The sequence below is a fragment of the Pithys albifrons genome, chromosome 6 (genome assembly GCF_047495875.1).
Source record: "Pithys albifrons albifrons isolate INPA30051 chromosome 6, PitAlb_v1, whole genome shotgun sequence".
Lineage (NCBI taxonomy): Eukaryota > Metazoa > Chordata > Aves > Passeriformes > Thamnophilidae > Pithys > Pithys albifrons.
In genome coordinates, this window is record NC_092463.1 from 431,919 (window position 1) to 445,099 (window position 13,181).

The 13,181-nt window shown below is 54.6% G+C and overlaps 1 protein-coding gene across 3 annotated transcripts in view; it reads left to right on the top strand.

The window, feature by feature from the left end:
• Positions 1 to 11,976, top strand: part of LRFN5 (leucine rich repeat and fibronectin type III domain containing 5) — a 40,935-nt gene extending 28,959 nt beyond the window's left edge. For 2 of the 3 annotated variants that reach the window (XM_071557137.1, XM_071557136.1), the window contains exons 2-3: positions 1,904 to 3,311; positions 4,309 to 8,331. In XM_071557137.1, the coding sequence (XP_071413238.1) occupies positions 1,924 to 3,311; positions 4,309 to 5,227 (2,307 nt within the window). In that variant the 5' untranslated portion in view covers positions 1,904 to 1,923 and the 3' untranslated portion in view covers positions 5,228 to 8,331. Of the gene's footprint in view, positions 1 to 1,903; positions 3,312 to 4,308; positions 8,332 to 11,565 lie in introns of those variants that run through there. The other variant, XM_071557138.1, reaches the window with a different exon arrangement.
• The last annotated feature ends 1,205 nt before the right edge of the window (positions 11,977 to 13,181 follow it).

Below are 13,181 nucleotides of genomic sequence, written 5' to 3' on the forward strand. Positions count from 1 at the left end.
CTGATTTGGGTTTCATCTGGTATAAGTCTTGTGTAGTTCTTCAGATGGACTTGGCCGAATCCAGGCACGTGACTTTAATCACAGCCACGAATCTAAATTAGCAGCATGAAGTTCTCAAATCTCAATGAGTGTGGTACTCCCAGCCCAGGCTGTCTGGGGGCCCTGGTGGCCCTGCTGCAGATGCCCTGGACTGCTGAGCCCGTCCCAATCTGGTACATGCCAGATGTAGATTAAAGGGCAGGTGGCAGCCCCTGGCTGTGACTGCAGCTGCCAGGTCAGGAGGTGGCGAGCAGGTGACACCAACAGGGTTTGGGGGCTGCACCAGGCACCCTCCTCTGCTCCTCATCACCATTCTCCTCCAGGTCCTTGTCACCTGCAGGGCCACCCCAACCTGCAGTGCTGGCATGAAACTGAGTCCACAGAGCATACCTGATGCTGCTGAGACACTTTGCTTTCTGCCACAGCTAATGGCAGCAGAACAGTGATGGGTATACTGGTTATGGGAGCAGCTCCCAGCACTGCCCACAGCAGCAGACTCTGATGAGGACATGGTAATGTAATCTTTTATTTTTCCAACAGGGACTCAAGAGTTGAAGCCAGTAGTCCTGAATACCTGCAGTCCTCAGTAGTATCAGGAAAAAATACATTGATAGTGCTGAAAAGCAGGGCTTAGGCTGGTATTCTCACTCAGGCTTTTCGTTGCCTCCTTGGCTTGCGTGGCACCACGGATGTGTTATGGATGGACTGGACAAGAAGAGCAGTAATTGTTGTTCTGACGTTAAATGGCTTTAAATATCGATGACGACTCAAGATTCCTGCTCCTGGCTGGCTGTGAAAGTGTATTTTAGCTGAGCTTCATTAATGCATCTCTGGGATGATAATGGGGCTGAGTAATCCCATCCGAACATGTGTAATTGTGCCAGTCCTGACGGGAGCCAAGTGCTTCATTCCCAGTGTGGAGCCCCTCTGAGCTCTGCTGCTCACGATGGCACAAGTTCCCTCTCAGACATGCGTCTCTTTCTCCACGGGACCTCCATGGTGCTCCCACCTGCTCCGTGGAGGAGCATCCCCGGCCCTGCCGCCTGCCCGTGCCACGGAGCCTTTGGCGCAGTCACTGCTGGATGATGTCAGTGAGCTGGCGTGGGCACTGTGCTGGGGCTCTGTTCCCACATGCCGTGAGGAGCCGGGGCTGGCGCTGGAAGTGATGAGGATAATTGAGCCACCGGCATTCCGGGGGGAGCAGCGGCGGGCGGAGAGCTGCGAGCCGCTAAAATTAGCCCACGAGCCAATTTTATTTAGATCCCTGTTGTGGGGGCTTTTCTTGGGTTTTGTTTTATTTTTTTTTAGTTGCATTTTTGGGGTTTGAATGACTTAAAATTAGCTCCTTCTGAGTTTATTCTGAAAATAGCATTAAGAGCTTAAACATTCAGTGGGGATAGCTGTAAACCCATAGAGCTGCAGCAATTTCAAGGCTACTGGGACTTTCAGCTTAGCAAGTGAAGCACACATGAACCACCCCTCATTTTCTACACCTGGATACTTGTCAAGCATCCCCAGCCCAGGAGGTCAGGGGATCTGTTGGGATACGGAGGTGCACTGTGGGGTGGGATGGGCTCTAACAGGAGAGGCCTGAGAGGCCACATGTGCAGAGACACCAGTGGCTTCCCAGCCATTCTGTCCCGTGTATGTAAGTGTCTGGGTGTGTACCTGTGTGTTTGCAAACATACCTGCCTCTCAGTTTTCTTCCTGGCAGGCAGTACAGGGACTCCTGTGTCAGGTAACACAGTGAGAGTGGCACACTGCTACCTGAACCTTCATGGTTTGACCACGGGCTGTCTTGCCTTTTTTATCATGTCCTGTGGCTATCTCACAGAGTCTAACCACTGTTTGCTCTCCCTTGCAGGCTCTTGAACCTGATCTACAATGGAAAAACTGCTTTTGTTTCTCCTGTTCATTGGCATAGCAGTGCGAGCTCAGATCTGCCCCAAGCGCTGCGTCTGTCAGATCCTGTCTCCAAACCTCGCCACACTCTGTGCCAAGAAAGGGCTCCTGTTTGTTCCTCCCAACATTGACAGGAGGACCGTGGAGCTGCGTCTGGCAGACAACTTTGTTACAAACATTAAAAGGAAAGACTTTGCCAACATGACCAGCCTGGTGGACCTGACACTGTCCCGGAATACAATCAGTTTTATCACACCTCACGCGTTTGCCGACCTGCGCAATTTGCGTGCTCTGCATCTGAACAGCAACCGATTGACTAAGATCACTAATGACATGTTCAGTGGGCTCTCCAATCTCCACCACTTGATACTGAACAACAACCAGCTGACTTTAATTTCTTCCACAGCTTTTGATGATGTTTTAGCTCTTGAGGAATTGGATTTGTCTTACAACAATCTGGAAACCATCCCCTGGGATGCCGTGGAGAAGATGGTCAGTTTGCACACTCTCAGTCTAGACCACAACATGATTGACCATATTCCTAAGGGGACGTTCTCCCACCTCCACAAGATGACCAGGCTGGACGTCACGTCTAACAAACTGCAGAAGCTTCCTCCTGACCCGCTGTTCCAGCGTGCTCAGGTGTTGGCAACCTCAGGAATTATCAGCCCCTCGACGTTTGCGCTGAGCTTCGGCGGGAACCCCTTGCATTGCAACTGTGAGCTTTTGTGGCTGAGGCGCCTTTCCAGGGAGGATGACCTGGAGACCTGCGCGTCTCCCACGCTGCTGTCCGGCCGGTACTTCTGGTCAATCCCTGAGGAGGAGTTTCTCTGCGAGCCCCCGCTCATCACGCGGCACACCCACGAGCTGCGGGTGCTGGAGGGGCAGCGGGCAGCCCTGCGCTGCAAGGCCCGGGGCGACCCCGAGCCAGCCATCCATTGGATTTCACCCGAGGGCAAACTGATTTCCAACGCCACCAGGTCTGTGGTGTACGACAACGGCACACTCGACATCCTCATCACGACGGTGAAGGACACAGGCTCCTTTACCTGCATTGCTTCCAACCCAGCAGGGGAGGCCACGCAGACAGTGGACCTGCACATCATCAAACTCCCCCACTTGCTGAACAGCACTAACCACATCCATGAGCCCGACCCGGGCTCTTCAGATATCTCCACGTCCACCAAGTCGGGCTCCAACACGAGCAGTAGCAATGGGGATACTAAAGTCAGCCAAGATAAGAAGGTGGTTGTTGCAGAAGCGACTTCCTCCACTGCTCTGCTGAAATTCAATTTTCAGAGGAATATACCTGGGATACGTATGTTCCAAATCCAGTACAATGGTACTTACGATGACTCCCTTGTTTACAGGTAAGGCAGCCCCAGTCTGCCTGTGCAGTCCATGCTGGGTGCTTGGTGCTGATGGGTGGCCCCTGGGCTGAGCAGCCCCTCCACTGGAGTTCCTGTGCCATGCTGTGTTGGCCAAGCAGAACCTGGTCCCTGGCAGCTCATGGTTGGAGCCTTAGGATGGACTCATGCCATTTTCTACTCAAGGATGGGGAAATTATCTTGAATGGTTTTATTTTTAGATAATCTAAACAGACCTGTAATCCTCTGAACCCATCTGGGAAGGGTTGTCAAGGTAGATGGATTAAATGGATCTTAACGTGCTCGGCTCTCTAGAAGCACAGGGAGGACAGTGTCTGTGACTGCTCTTCGTGGTGCTTTGTGGCAGTGTCTGTGCTGAGGCAGTGCAGGGGGGCTCTTGGGGACTCTGTGCTGCTGGATGTGGCTGTTGCACCCTTCAACACTGTCTTTGTTTGGGCATTTCATCTGTGAGTTTCTTTGTCCCATTAATAGGACAGGGGGTGCTGTCTTTAAACTGAAAGAGGGTAGATACAGATCAGATATTGTGAAGAAATTCTTCCCTGGGAGGGTGGGCAGGCCCTGGCACATGGTGCCCAGAGAAGCTGTGACTGCCCTATCCCCGGAAGTGTTCAAGGCCAGACTGGATGGAGCTTGGAGCAGTCTGGGCTAGTGGAAGGTGCCCTTGCCCATGGCAGGGGATGGGACCGGATGATCTTTAAATAATCCTTCCAACCCAAACCACCCTGAGGTCCTGTGATCCTGGTGTTGATATGACTGGGGGCTAATGGAGGCTCTGCCACACCGAGCTGTGCCGTGGGACTTGGTGGTGGTTGCTGCCACATCAAACCCTGGGCAGCAGATGCTGGGGAACAGTGATCAGACTTGTGAGGGTTGTGGCAGAGGCAGGACAGCCAAGCCATGGTGCTCAGCATGTCCAGAGCTGCTGGGAGGTGGCTGAGTATCTGCCAGAGTCATTCATGCTGGTTTCCTTGTCCCCTAGAATGATACCTCCCACAAGCAAAACCTTCCTGGTCAACAACCTGGCCGCGGGGACAGCGTATGACCTGTGCGTTCTGGCCATCTACGACGACGGCATCACCTCGTTGACGGCCACCAGGGTCATGGGCTGCACACAGTTCACCACTGAGCAGGATTATGTGCGCTGCCACTTCATGCAGTCCCAGTTCCTGGGTGGGACCATGATTATCATCATTGGTGGGATCATCGTGGCTTCAGTGCTCGTGTTCATCATCATCCTCATGATCCGCTACAAGGTGTGCAACAACAACGGGCAGCAGAAGGCCACCAAGGTCAGCAACATGTACTCGCAGACGAACGGGGCGCAGATCCAGGGCTGCAGTGGGGTGCTGTCGCAGTCCCTGTCCAAGCAGGCTGTGGGGCACGAGGAGGGCATCCAGTGCTGCAAGGCCACCAGCGACGGCGCGATGCAGTCGCCGGACACCGGCTCCAGCCAGGACTCGGCCACCACTACCTCTGCTTTGCCTCCTGCCTGGACTTCCAGTACTTCCCTGTCGCAGAAGCAGAAGCGAAAGTCGGGGCCAAAGCCCGTGCCCGAGCCGCAGGGCGAGGCCGGCGGCAGCGCCGAGCCCCAAAACTCAAACAGGAATAACTCCACGGCCCTGCAGCTGCCGAGCCGCGCGCCCGCCGCCCCCACGTACAAAAGAGCACAAGCCAAGCCAAGTAAGTTCCTCACGCTGCCGGCAGACACATCCCGGGCCAAGCGCCGGCGCTCGCTGGGCGGGGAGCTGCTGGAGCCCCGCGGCGCCGGCGCCGCCGGACTGCGCTCCAAGCGCAGCTTGTCCATGAATGGGATGCTGGTCCAGGCGGACAGCGCCGGGGCCGATAGTGGAAAAGCAACTTTCTCCAGTTCTGAGTGGATATTGGAAAGCACTGTGTGACCTGCTTTTTTTTCTTTTTCTTTTCTTTTTTTAATTTTGTTTTAATGGAAAACAAAACACCAAACGTTGTGTGAAACTCCCTCTCCCGGGGAATTGGATTTGGAAGTCCACTGCTGTCTTGCTGATTAATGGCTTGTTCATTTGGGGTTCTGTATAAGCCACCCAGCACACACAGGAGTTTATTTAGTTTTTATTTGGTTTTATTTAATATCAAAATCGAAGGCAACATTCAGAGATTAAAAAAAAAAAGAAAAAAGTTAAAAAAAGATTAAGGGGTGAAAAAAAGCACGAAACAGCACCAGTGCCTTCCCTGCTCTAGGACTGGCTTCCTGGTTCTGCAGTAGCAGAAAACAAAAGAGAGAGTTTTCACAGAAAAAGCCTTTTATAAAGGAAATGCAATTTCCTCCAAGCTAACAAATAACCACTTCTGGATCAATCAGTAAAATGATATTTTTTAAACCGGTCAGACTGTACATTTCTTTTCCGTGACAATGGTGTTGCCTTTGTTTTTAGGCAGATGCTGTACAGGAGCAACAACTCTGTGTTGTTATGTTGTGTACAATAAAATATTCACTCGGTACCCAGCCAGCCTTGCGGTGACTCCCCGCAGCGCTCTGCAGGTCCCACCATGGGGCTGGGAGAGGGACGAGCAGGGCGCCGGGGTGAGGGGTCCACGAGGAGCAGTGGGGTCCCAGCAGGTCTCCCCAAAAGTCAGCCCCGAGCACCCACATCCCATGGCACAGGCATCACACCTGTCCTGGGACTCCTGGGGCGCGGCAGAGCCAGGCAGGGGCAGCACACGGGGCTGGTGGTGCAGACAGGGCTGCAGCAAGAAGGCACGTGGCTGTTCAGGGCCTCAGTGGTGATTGATTGGGAAGATGATGGTCATCTTCTGCTGGCCTAAGACTTTTGGGTGTATTTCTGGTGAACTTCCTGGTTTGTTGCAGTTCTCTTCAGTTCCTGAGCGCAGTGAGATTATGGTCTCAGCTTTAACCTGCTGTTGGTTGTGGAGTCTGTGAGATGGAGTGATTTTGGGCTGCTCTGTGGGGACAGAACAGAGTGGGGCAGTGGGGGACAGCAGGTGCATACCCACACTGGGCAGGGGGCAACCCGGCATTGCTGCTCTGCTGCTGCAAAGGCAAGCCTGCAGTTAATATTAATTAAACTCATATGGTCATCACGTCCAAATTGCGACAGCTTAACTCTGACCATTAGTGCATTATGCATTCTCAGATGCCAAATAATAGGTTTGAGATGGGCTTTGCAGCCATTAAAGTGAAAGAATAGTTGAATTTTACACCCTCTGTCCTTGTTCTTGGGGGCAGCATAACCCAGAGCAGGTGCCTGAGGACAGCCTGGCGCTAAGCAGGGCAGCAGCTGGCCCCAGGCAGATGTGAGGGGAATGTCCCCTGGTATCCTTGTCTCTGTCTCTGGGACTCTGCAGTGTGCGGCCATCGTGGGTTGCTCTTGGCCATCGTGGGTTGCTCTGGGTGATTTTATTGCCCATCATGGAAGAACAAAGTCTGGATGAAGGTGGTGTAGAGGACATAAAAAGAAGGAGCTTGTTTCTTTTTTAGAAACCCTTTCTGCTTCCTTTGGGAAATGCAGAGACCAAATAGGAAACGAAGCCTCAGAATGAGAAAACCCACTTCCTGCTGGGAAAGTTAGAAAAAAATATAATAAATCTCTCCTTGGATTGCTCTGGCAGCCCACGTGTTCCTCGAGGGCTGCATGCATAGAAGGGAGCTGGGAAATAAGGTACTGCCAAGGACGGGGATGATGTGTCCAGGATTTGGCAAAATGATGGTTAAGGCTTTGCCCAGCATGGAACAAACACGGGGATCCAAGCCCTGGTGAGGAGCACAGGGAGAGTGTCACAGGTTTGCTGCTGAGGAGCTGAGGTTAACTGTGCTTTTTAAAAGCATCAGATGAAAATGCTTTATATGTTGTCTAATGTTGGACCTAAATGTGTCTGATATTTTGTGAAAGTGCTAAAATATTAATGGCTTCTTGTGTTTTAGGGAAGTTTATTTTTATATTTTTAATTTTTTACTCAAAGGAATCATTTTTTTTAGCACTACAGTTGATGTTCTGTCCACGGTGCCTCTGCATCAGCAATGCAGAGGGACCATATGGACCTGTGTTCAGTTTGATCCTCTGCTGATAGTGCAGAAATGCAGACCTGGGCAGCCATGGGTTCCTCTGGTGCCAATTCCTGTCCCTGGCTGAGAGGCGCATCCCTTGGGAATGCCTTGGGATGAAATTGGCTGTTGCCACTGGAGTGACTGTGCAGTGGGACACTGTGTTTTATTCAGGCTTGATTCAAAGTGTGGGAAACCTCATAGAGGTGGAAATTCTCTGTCCTTTCTGTTCTGCAAAACCAGAGTTTGCCAAGAGTGTGAGGCAGAAAATGTGCTGAGATGCTCATGGATCAGAATAACCTCGGATCATCTCCTCAAAACTGGAATAACTCATCACCACTGGAGGTGATGGGTGTGAACACATCAGTCAGTTTGGGGGTATCAGGGGGATGGGGGGTGTGATGCACTGTGGCCCCAGTGTCACCCTCAGCTGCAGAGTGGTCTGCAGGGACATAAGCCCATGCTGCCACCCACAACTCAGATCCATGTGCTCCTGCTTGGATAAAGATTGTCTGAGGTTTTAGCTGTGGGAGGGTCTTTATTCACAAGCACTGGGGGAGGAAAAACTGCTTCAGAAAGTTGTTTGTTCTTACTGAAATGGCTGATACACATACCTGGGTCCAGGCCTTCAGTGGAGATGGTGCTGTGTTAGAGGCTGGTGCAGCCATGCCTGGGTGGAGGAGCAGGGTGTTGCGTTGTGTCTGTCATTTCTTTGCTGCTTTCCCTCTGTGCCCAGGCATGTCCTTACCGTCAATATATGGTGCTGCTCCACTCTGGTGCCAACGTGGCTTTATTTCTGCAGCGTGTCCCTGTGTGTTTGCCAGCCATCTGTGTGCCCACGTGGCCCTGCAGACAGGGAGGGGGAACTGGGAAGCTCAGCCGTGTGTCCCATGCCTGGAAGAAAGGACATGGCTCCTGGGAACCCGTCATTCTGGCTGGGAAGGGCCCGCCACTGCCAGGACATGCTGCCTGCCCAAGGGCTTCTCTCGAGGCACTGGCCTGAGGTGGTCTCATCCCTGCTGGTGGCAAAGCTGCTGGAGGCTGGAGGTCTGATGCCAGGAGCACAGGGATGCTCCTGCCTCTCGGGCACCATGACAGGCTCACTGGGAACTGCTCTGGGAGCATCCCGGGCCAGTGGAGTGACACTGAGCCATGACAGGTGACAGTCCCGTGCAGCTGTGTGTGCCCTCAAGAAGGTGCAGCAGGGCCCTTTCCGTGCCATGGCAGGACTGTGCCCAGACCCACAGTGGGCACCTGGCACAGAGAGGGGCACAGTGCTTTCCCAGAGATGGCTTCAACCAGGAGTAACAGCCACAGCTGCTACCACAACTGCTTCTCTTCCCATCAGCTAAGGGGAAACGGAGCCTCAGTGGTACTGAAGCCTCAGCTGTACCAGAGCCTGAGCAGCAGTGGAGCCTTGGTGGTACCGGAGCCTGAGCAGTACTGGAGCCTCGGCAGTACCAGAGTCTGGGTGGTACCGGAGCCTCAGCAGTACTGGAGCCTGGGCAGTACCAGAGTCTGGGTGGTACCGGAGTCTCAGCAGTACTGGAGCCTCGGCAGTACCAGAGTCTGGGTGGTACCGGAGCCTGAGCAGTACTGGAGCCTCGGCAGTACCAGAGTCTGGGTGATACTGGAGTCTCAGTGGTACTGGAGCCTTGGTGATACTGGAGCCTCGGTGGTACCAGAGCCTGAGCAATACTGGAGCCTGAGCAGTACTGGAGCCTCGCTGGTTCCGGAGCCTCAGCAGTACAACTCACAGAATGGTCACACCTCTCTGCACTTTGATCTCTCAGGAACAGCCACCATCCTGTTCCACGTTGCTGCTGCCCACCCGGGGTGCACCATTGCTCTCCTGAATCTGCATTAACAGCAGCCACCTGTTTGCACACTGTCTTCCCTTGGCAGTAATTTTATTGTTGGTCAGAGTTCTGGTTTAAAAGCAGCAAACTGTGGCCAGTCCATAGGGTCCTTATGGAGAATGTGGGTCCCTTGTTTTCCCCCTGTCAGGGTGTCCCTGTGTGCCTGGCTGTGTGTCAGTGTGCTGGGCCTGGGGCAGAGCTGGTGCTGCTGGGTCAGCCCATGCTGGGTCAGTTGCCCACCACAGCTCCTTGGCCACCCCAGGGCTCCCCACAGGCCAAGTGCTGAGTCCCCTGCCAGTGGCTCTGTGGTGCTGCACCGCCCATGGCTGCTGAATTGTTCCAGGAGGCACCAGGCACCACTGAGAGGTCTGGCTGGTAGCAGTGCCAGCCATGGGCAGCACGCGGCAGCAGCACTGAGTGCCAGAAGAATCAGCTCTGAACAGGAGCACTCGTGCCCTGTGCTGTCTGTCGCTGGTCTGGATGTGGTTGAGGACTGGAGAGTGGCTGAGGATTGGAGAGTGGCTGGGGACTGGAGTGTGGCTGGAGACTGGAGAGTGGCTGAGGACTGGAGAGTGGCTGAGGATTGGAGTGTGGCTGGGGACTGGAGTGTGGCTGAGGACTGGAGTGTGGCTGGGGACTGGAGTGTGGCTGGTGTCTGGCACAGACTCCAGGGAACAGGAGCATGCCAGTGTGTGGGGTGGCTGTGGTGTTGGTTACAGCACCTACACCCCACACCACTAATACAAGCTCAGCAAAAGGTGAATCTTACTGGTCCTGCTGACTGGGGACTTTTAACGCAATGATTTATTCACAAGAGCTGGTGTGAAGGCTGCTGGAGAGAGAGAGAAGTTTGTCTGGGAAGGAAGGAAGGAAACTCAAAAGAGCAAACATGGCTGGCTGCACACCCCAGGCTGGGAACTGTGTCTGCATGAAAATGGCCAGAACAAGCTCCTGGTTTGGTAGTGCTCTGTCATCTCAGGTCGTTTCAAGCACTGCACTTTTTAAGCATCCAAGTCAGGAATCTGGAACATGAGTCCAGGCTGGTGTGCCTGGCTGGGCCAGAGCTGGTCTTCCTCCTGCACTGCCCAATTGCTGCCCTGGAGGCACCCGCCATACTCTGTGCAAGTTGTGCCACCTCTGCAGAGGAAATACCAATTGGGAGCAGAATGCAGCAAACTGATCTGGGTTGGGGCCCAGACCCCTCGGTGGGCACACAGGGACCTCTGCCTGACCCGAGCCCAGGTTCCCCATGGCCAGTTTGTAGTCTGGGGGTTGTAACCCGCGGCAAACCAAGGATGAGTTTAACATGGTGCCTGGCTTGTACTTGCAGCGGCAGCTCTGCACTCTGAGGTAAGTGGAGCCATTCTGGGGCAGCAGGAGAGGCTGGAGCAGTGGGACCAGGCAGGGTGGTGGCACAGATGCCATGAGGGCTGTCCTCATGCTGTGGGTTGGTGTGGGGGCTCAGGGCAGGCCAGTGACACACGGCACGTCCTTGCTGTGGTGACCTTTCCTTGTGCATGCAAACCTCAGGAAGGCGAGTGCCGTGTCCGTGCCCACCCGCTGTGCTGCTCCACTGTCCTCAGCTCTGTGTGAACCCCTGGCACTGTGAGGCGTTGGGGTCACTGCCATGGGCAAAGTCTTGGCCTTGGCAAGGGCAGAAGCAAATCTAGAACCTGGAGAAGTCTTTGGTTCTGGAACAATGAGCTTTGCTGGTTCTGTTGGGGGATTTGGGAGTTGTTTTGTTAGTTGGATTTTCCCTGCAGCAGCAGCAGCAGCAGCAGCAGCAGCAGCAGCAGCAGCAGCAGCAGCAGCAGCAGCAGCAGCAGCAGCAGCAGCAGCAGCAGCACTGTGCCAGCATTCCTCACTGGTGCTGAAGGTGTTGGCTGAGCTGTGGGCTGGGGACACTGTATAACATTATCCCTGTCTCCACTTAGCCCTGTCTCCCCTTAGCTCAGTCTCCCCTCAGCCCTGTCTCCCATCAGCCCTGTCTCCCATCAGCCCTGTCTCCTGTTAGCTGCCACCACACTCCCCGTCATGCCCCAGCCCCCGTGGTGCTGGGGGCACCGAGACAGTGGGTGCTGGGGCCGAGGGCAGGCTGTGCTGCTGCTCCCTGCCCAGGCTGGCCCTATGGCAGCTCCTGGGACCCTTGGTGTGAGGCCATGCTTGGAATGGCCATGCAGCAGCTCCGGGGACCATCAGAGGGTGTCATGCCCACCAGAGTGGCCCCGGGCAGCTCCAGAGCTGTCCATGTGGTCCCACATCGGTGCGGCTGCAGCCACAGGACTGGCTGATGCTGCCCCTCGTGCCCTCACTGTCTCTGTTCTGTCTCTTTGCGCAGAAGCCGTGGCCTCTCCGCAGGACACCAGCCCTTCTCCACTCCCTGAAAACGCTGCCGCCGATGTTCCTACTCGGCAGAAAACGATACGGTTCCAACTCTCCAAGGACTGACACGTCACACCGCACTCACCCCACTGAAACCTTTACTTGAAGCTGCAGCTGAGGCCTCGTCGAGGTCAGCTGCCTCGATAAACTGTCTTCCCCCCTCACAGGTTGCCCATCTCCCATCTGCCACTTGAAGTCTAAAATACCTTTTTTTCTGGTGTCCAAGTTTTTTATAACTCAAAATTATGACGCAGAATCTGGTGGAACAGCTGCAGTCCCAGGCCATGGTCTGTGTCGCCAGTGGTGAGATCACGAGCTGTAAACATGGTAGCTTCTATCACCTGAACAAATAAATGTTTTACTACAATGGCGTGGGCATGTTGGTTGATCCGTGGGGTTGTTCCTGGCAGGCTGGTTGATCCAGAGAGGCTGGTGGTCAGTGTGAGTGCAGGACCCTGTACCATCTGGGGGCATCCATGCCCATGGAGGGTCTCTGTGCTCCGCAGGGTCTGTGCCCGCAGAGGGTCCCTGTGCCACCCAGGGTCTGTGCAGCCAGCTATGCTGTGTGGGGTCAAGCTGGGCACTGTGGCAGGTGGTGGTGGAGGCTCCCTGTGTCTCTGAGTGGGAGCAGTGAGCTGTGCCCAGCCCCAACCCCAGCTCATGGCCACTGGTGCCACTGGTCCAGGATGACCAGCTGGTTCAGACACTGATGCTGCAGGAGAGTTGCCCAGCATTGCCCCTTGGTGCTGGGTGATGGCACGAGCTTTGGGCAGAGAGAGAGCCCTGTTTGCTCCTGGGGGAAAGCCCTGGGGCACCAGGTTCTGCTCCACAGAGTCCACCTCCTCTGCGCCAGGTGGGGAGTCTGGGCCGTGCTGGGTGGTGGCACCACAGGCTGCTCCAGCTCCAGCACCATGTGCCAGGAGTACCATGGAACAGGCAAAGCACCAAGCACAGTGTGCCAGGAGCTTTGGTGCAATGTCTGCCCTAAGGGGACAGCCTGGGTCAGGGGGACAGCTGAGGACTGGCATAGGACTGTCCCCTCTCATGCTGCCCCAGCCCAACATAGCAGCAGCTCTCCCCATCTCATCTTGATCCTCAAAGAAGACCAAGAGGGTTTTTTGTTGTTTTTTTTTTTCTTTTTCTTTTCTCCCTTGTCAGCATCCCATCTGGCTCACAGATAAAATTAGAATATCCTCAGAACCTCAGTGAGTCAGCCACGCTAACACAACTTCAGGAGAACAGATCCCAGCTACAGTGAGTGTGTTTTGTCAGCTGGACTGGCCTCTCAGGGGCTGTGCCAGGAGCCGGGGCTGCCTGGACGAGGCTCCCCCTGGCCCCCAGTCCTCCCTGAGGGGAGCCAGTCCCAACAGTGGCCTCTGCTCTGGATTTCAGCCCAGGCAGCCCATGGCTTGTCCGTACCAGCAGAGACAACATCTCCCCAGGACAAGGCAACCCATGGAGGAGAGGCTGAGCTGAGCCAGGAGCCTCACCCTTTGGGTCTCCTCTCATGCTGCAGAGCCAGGATTTACCCCGGGGTGTTGGCAAGGGACCTCGAGCTTGGCATCCAGCACT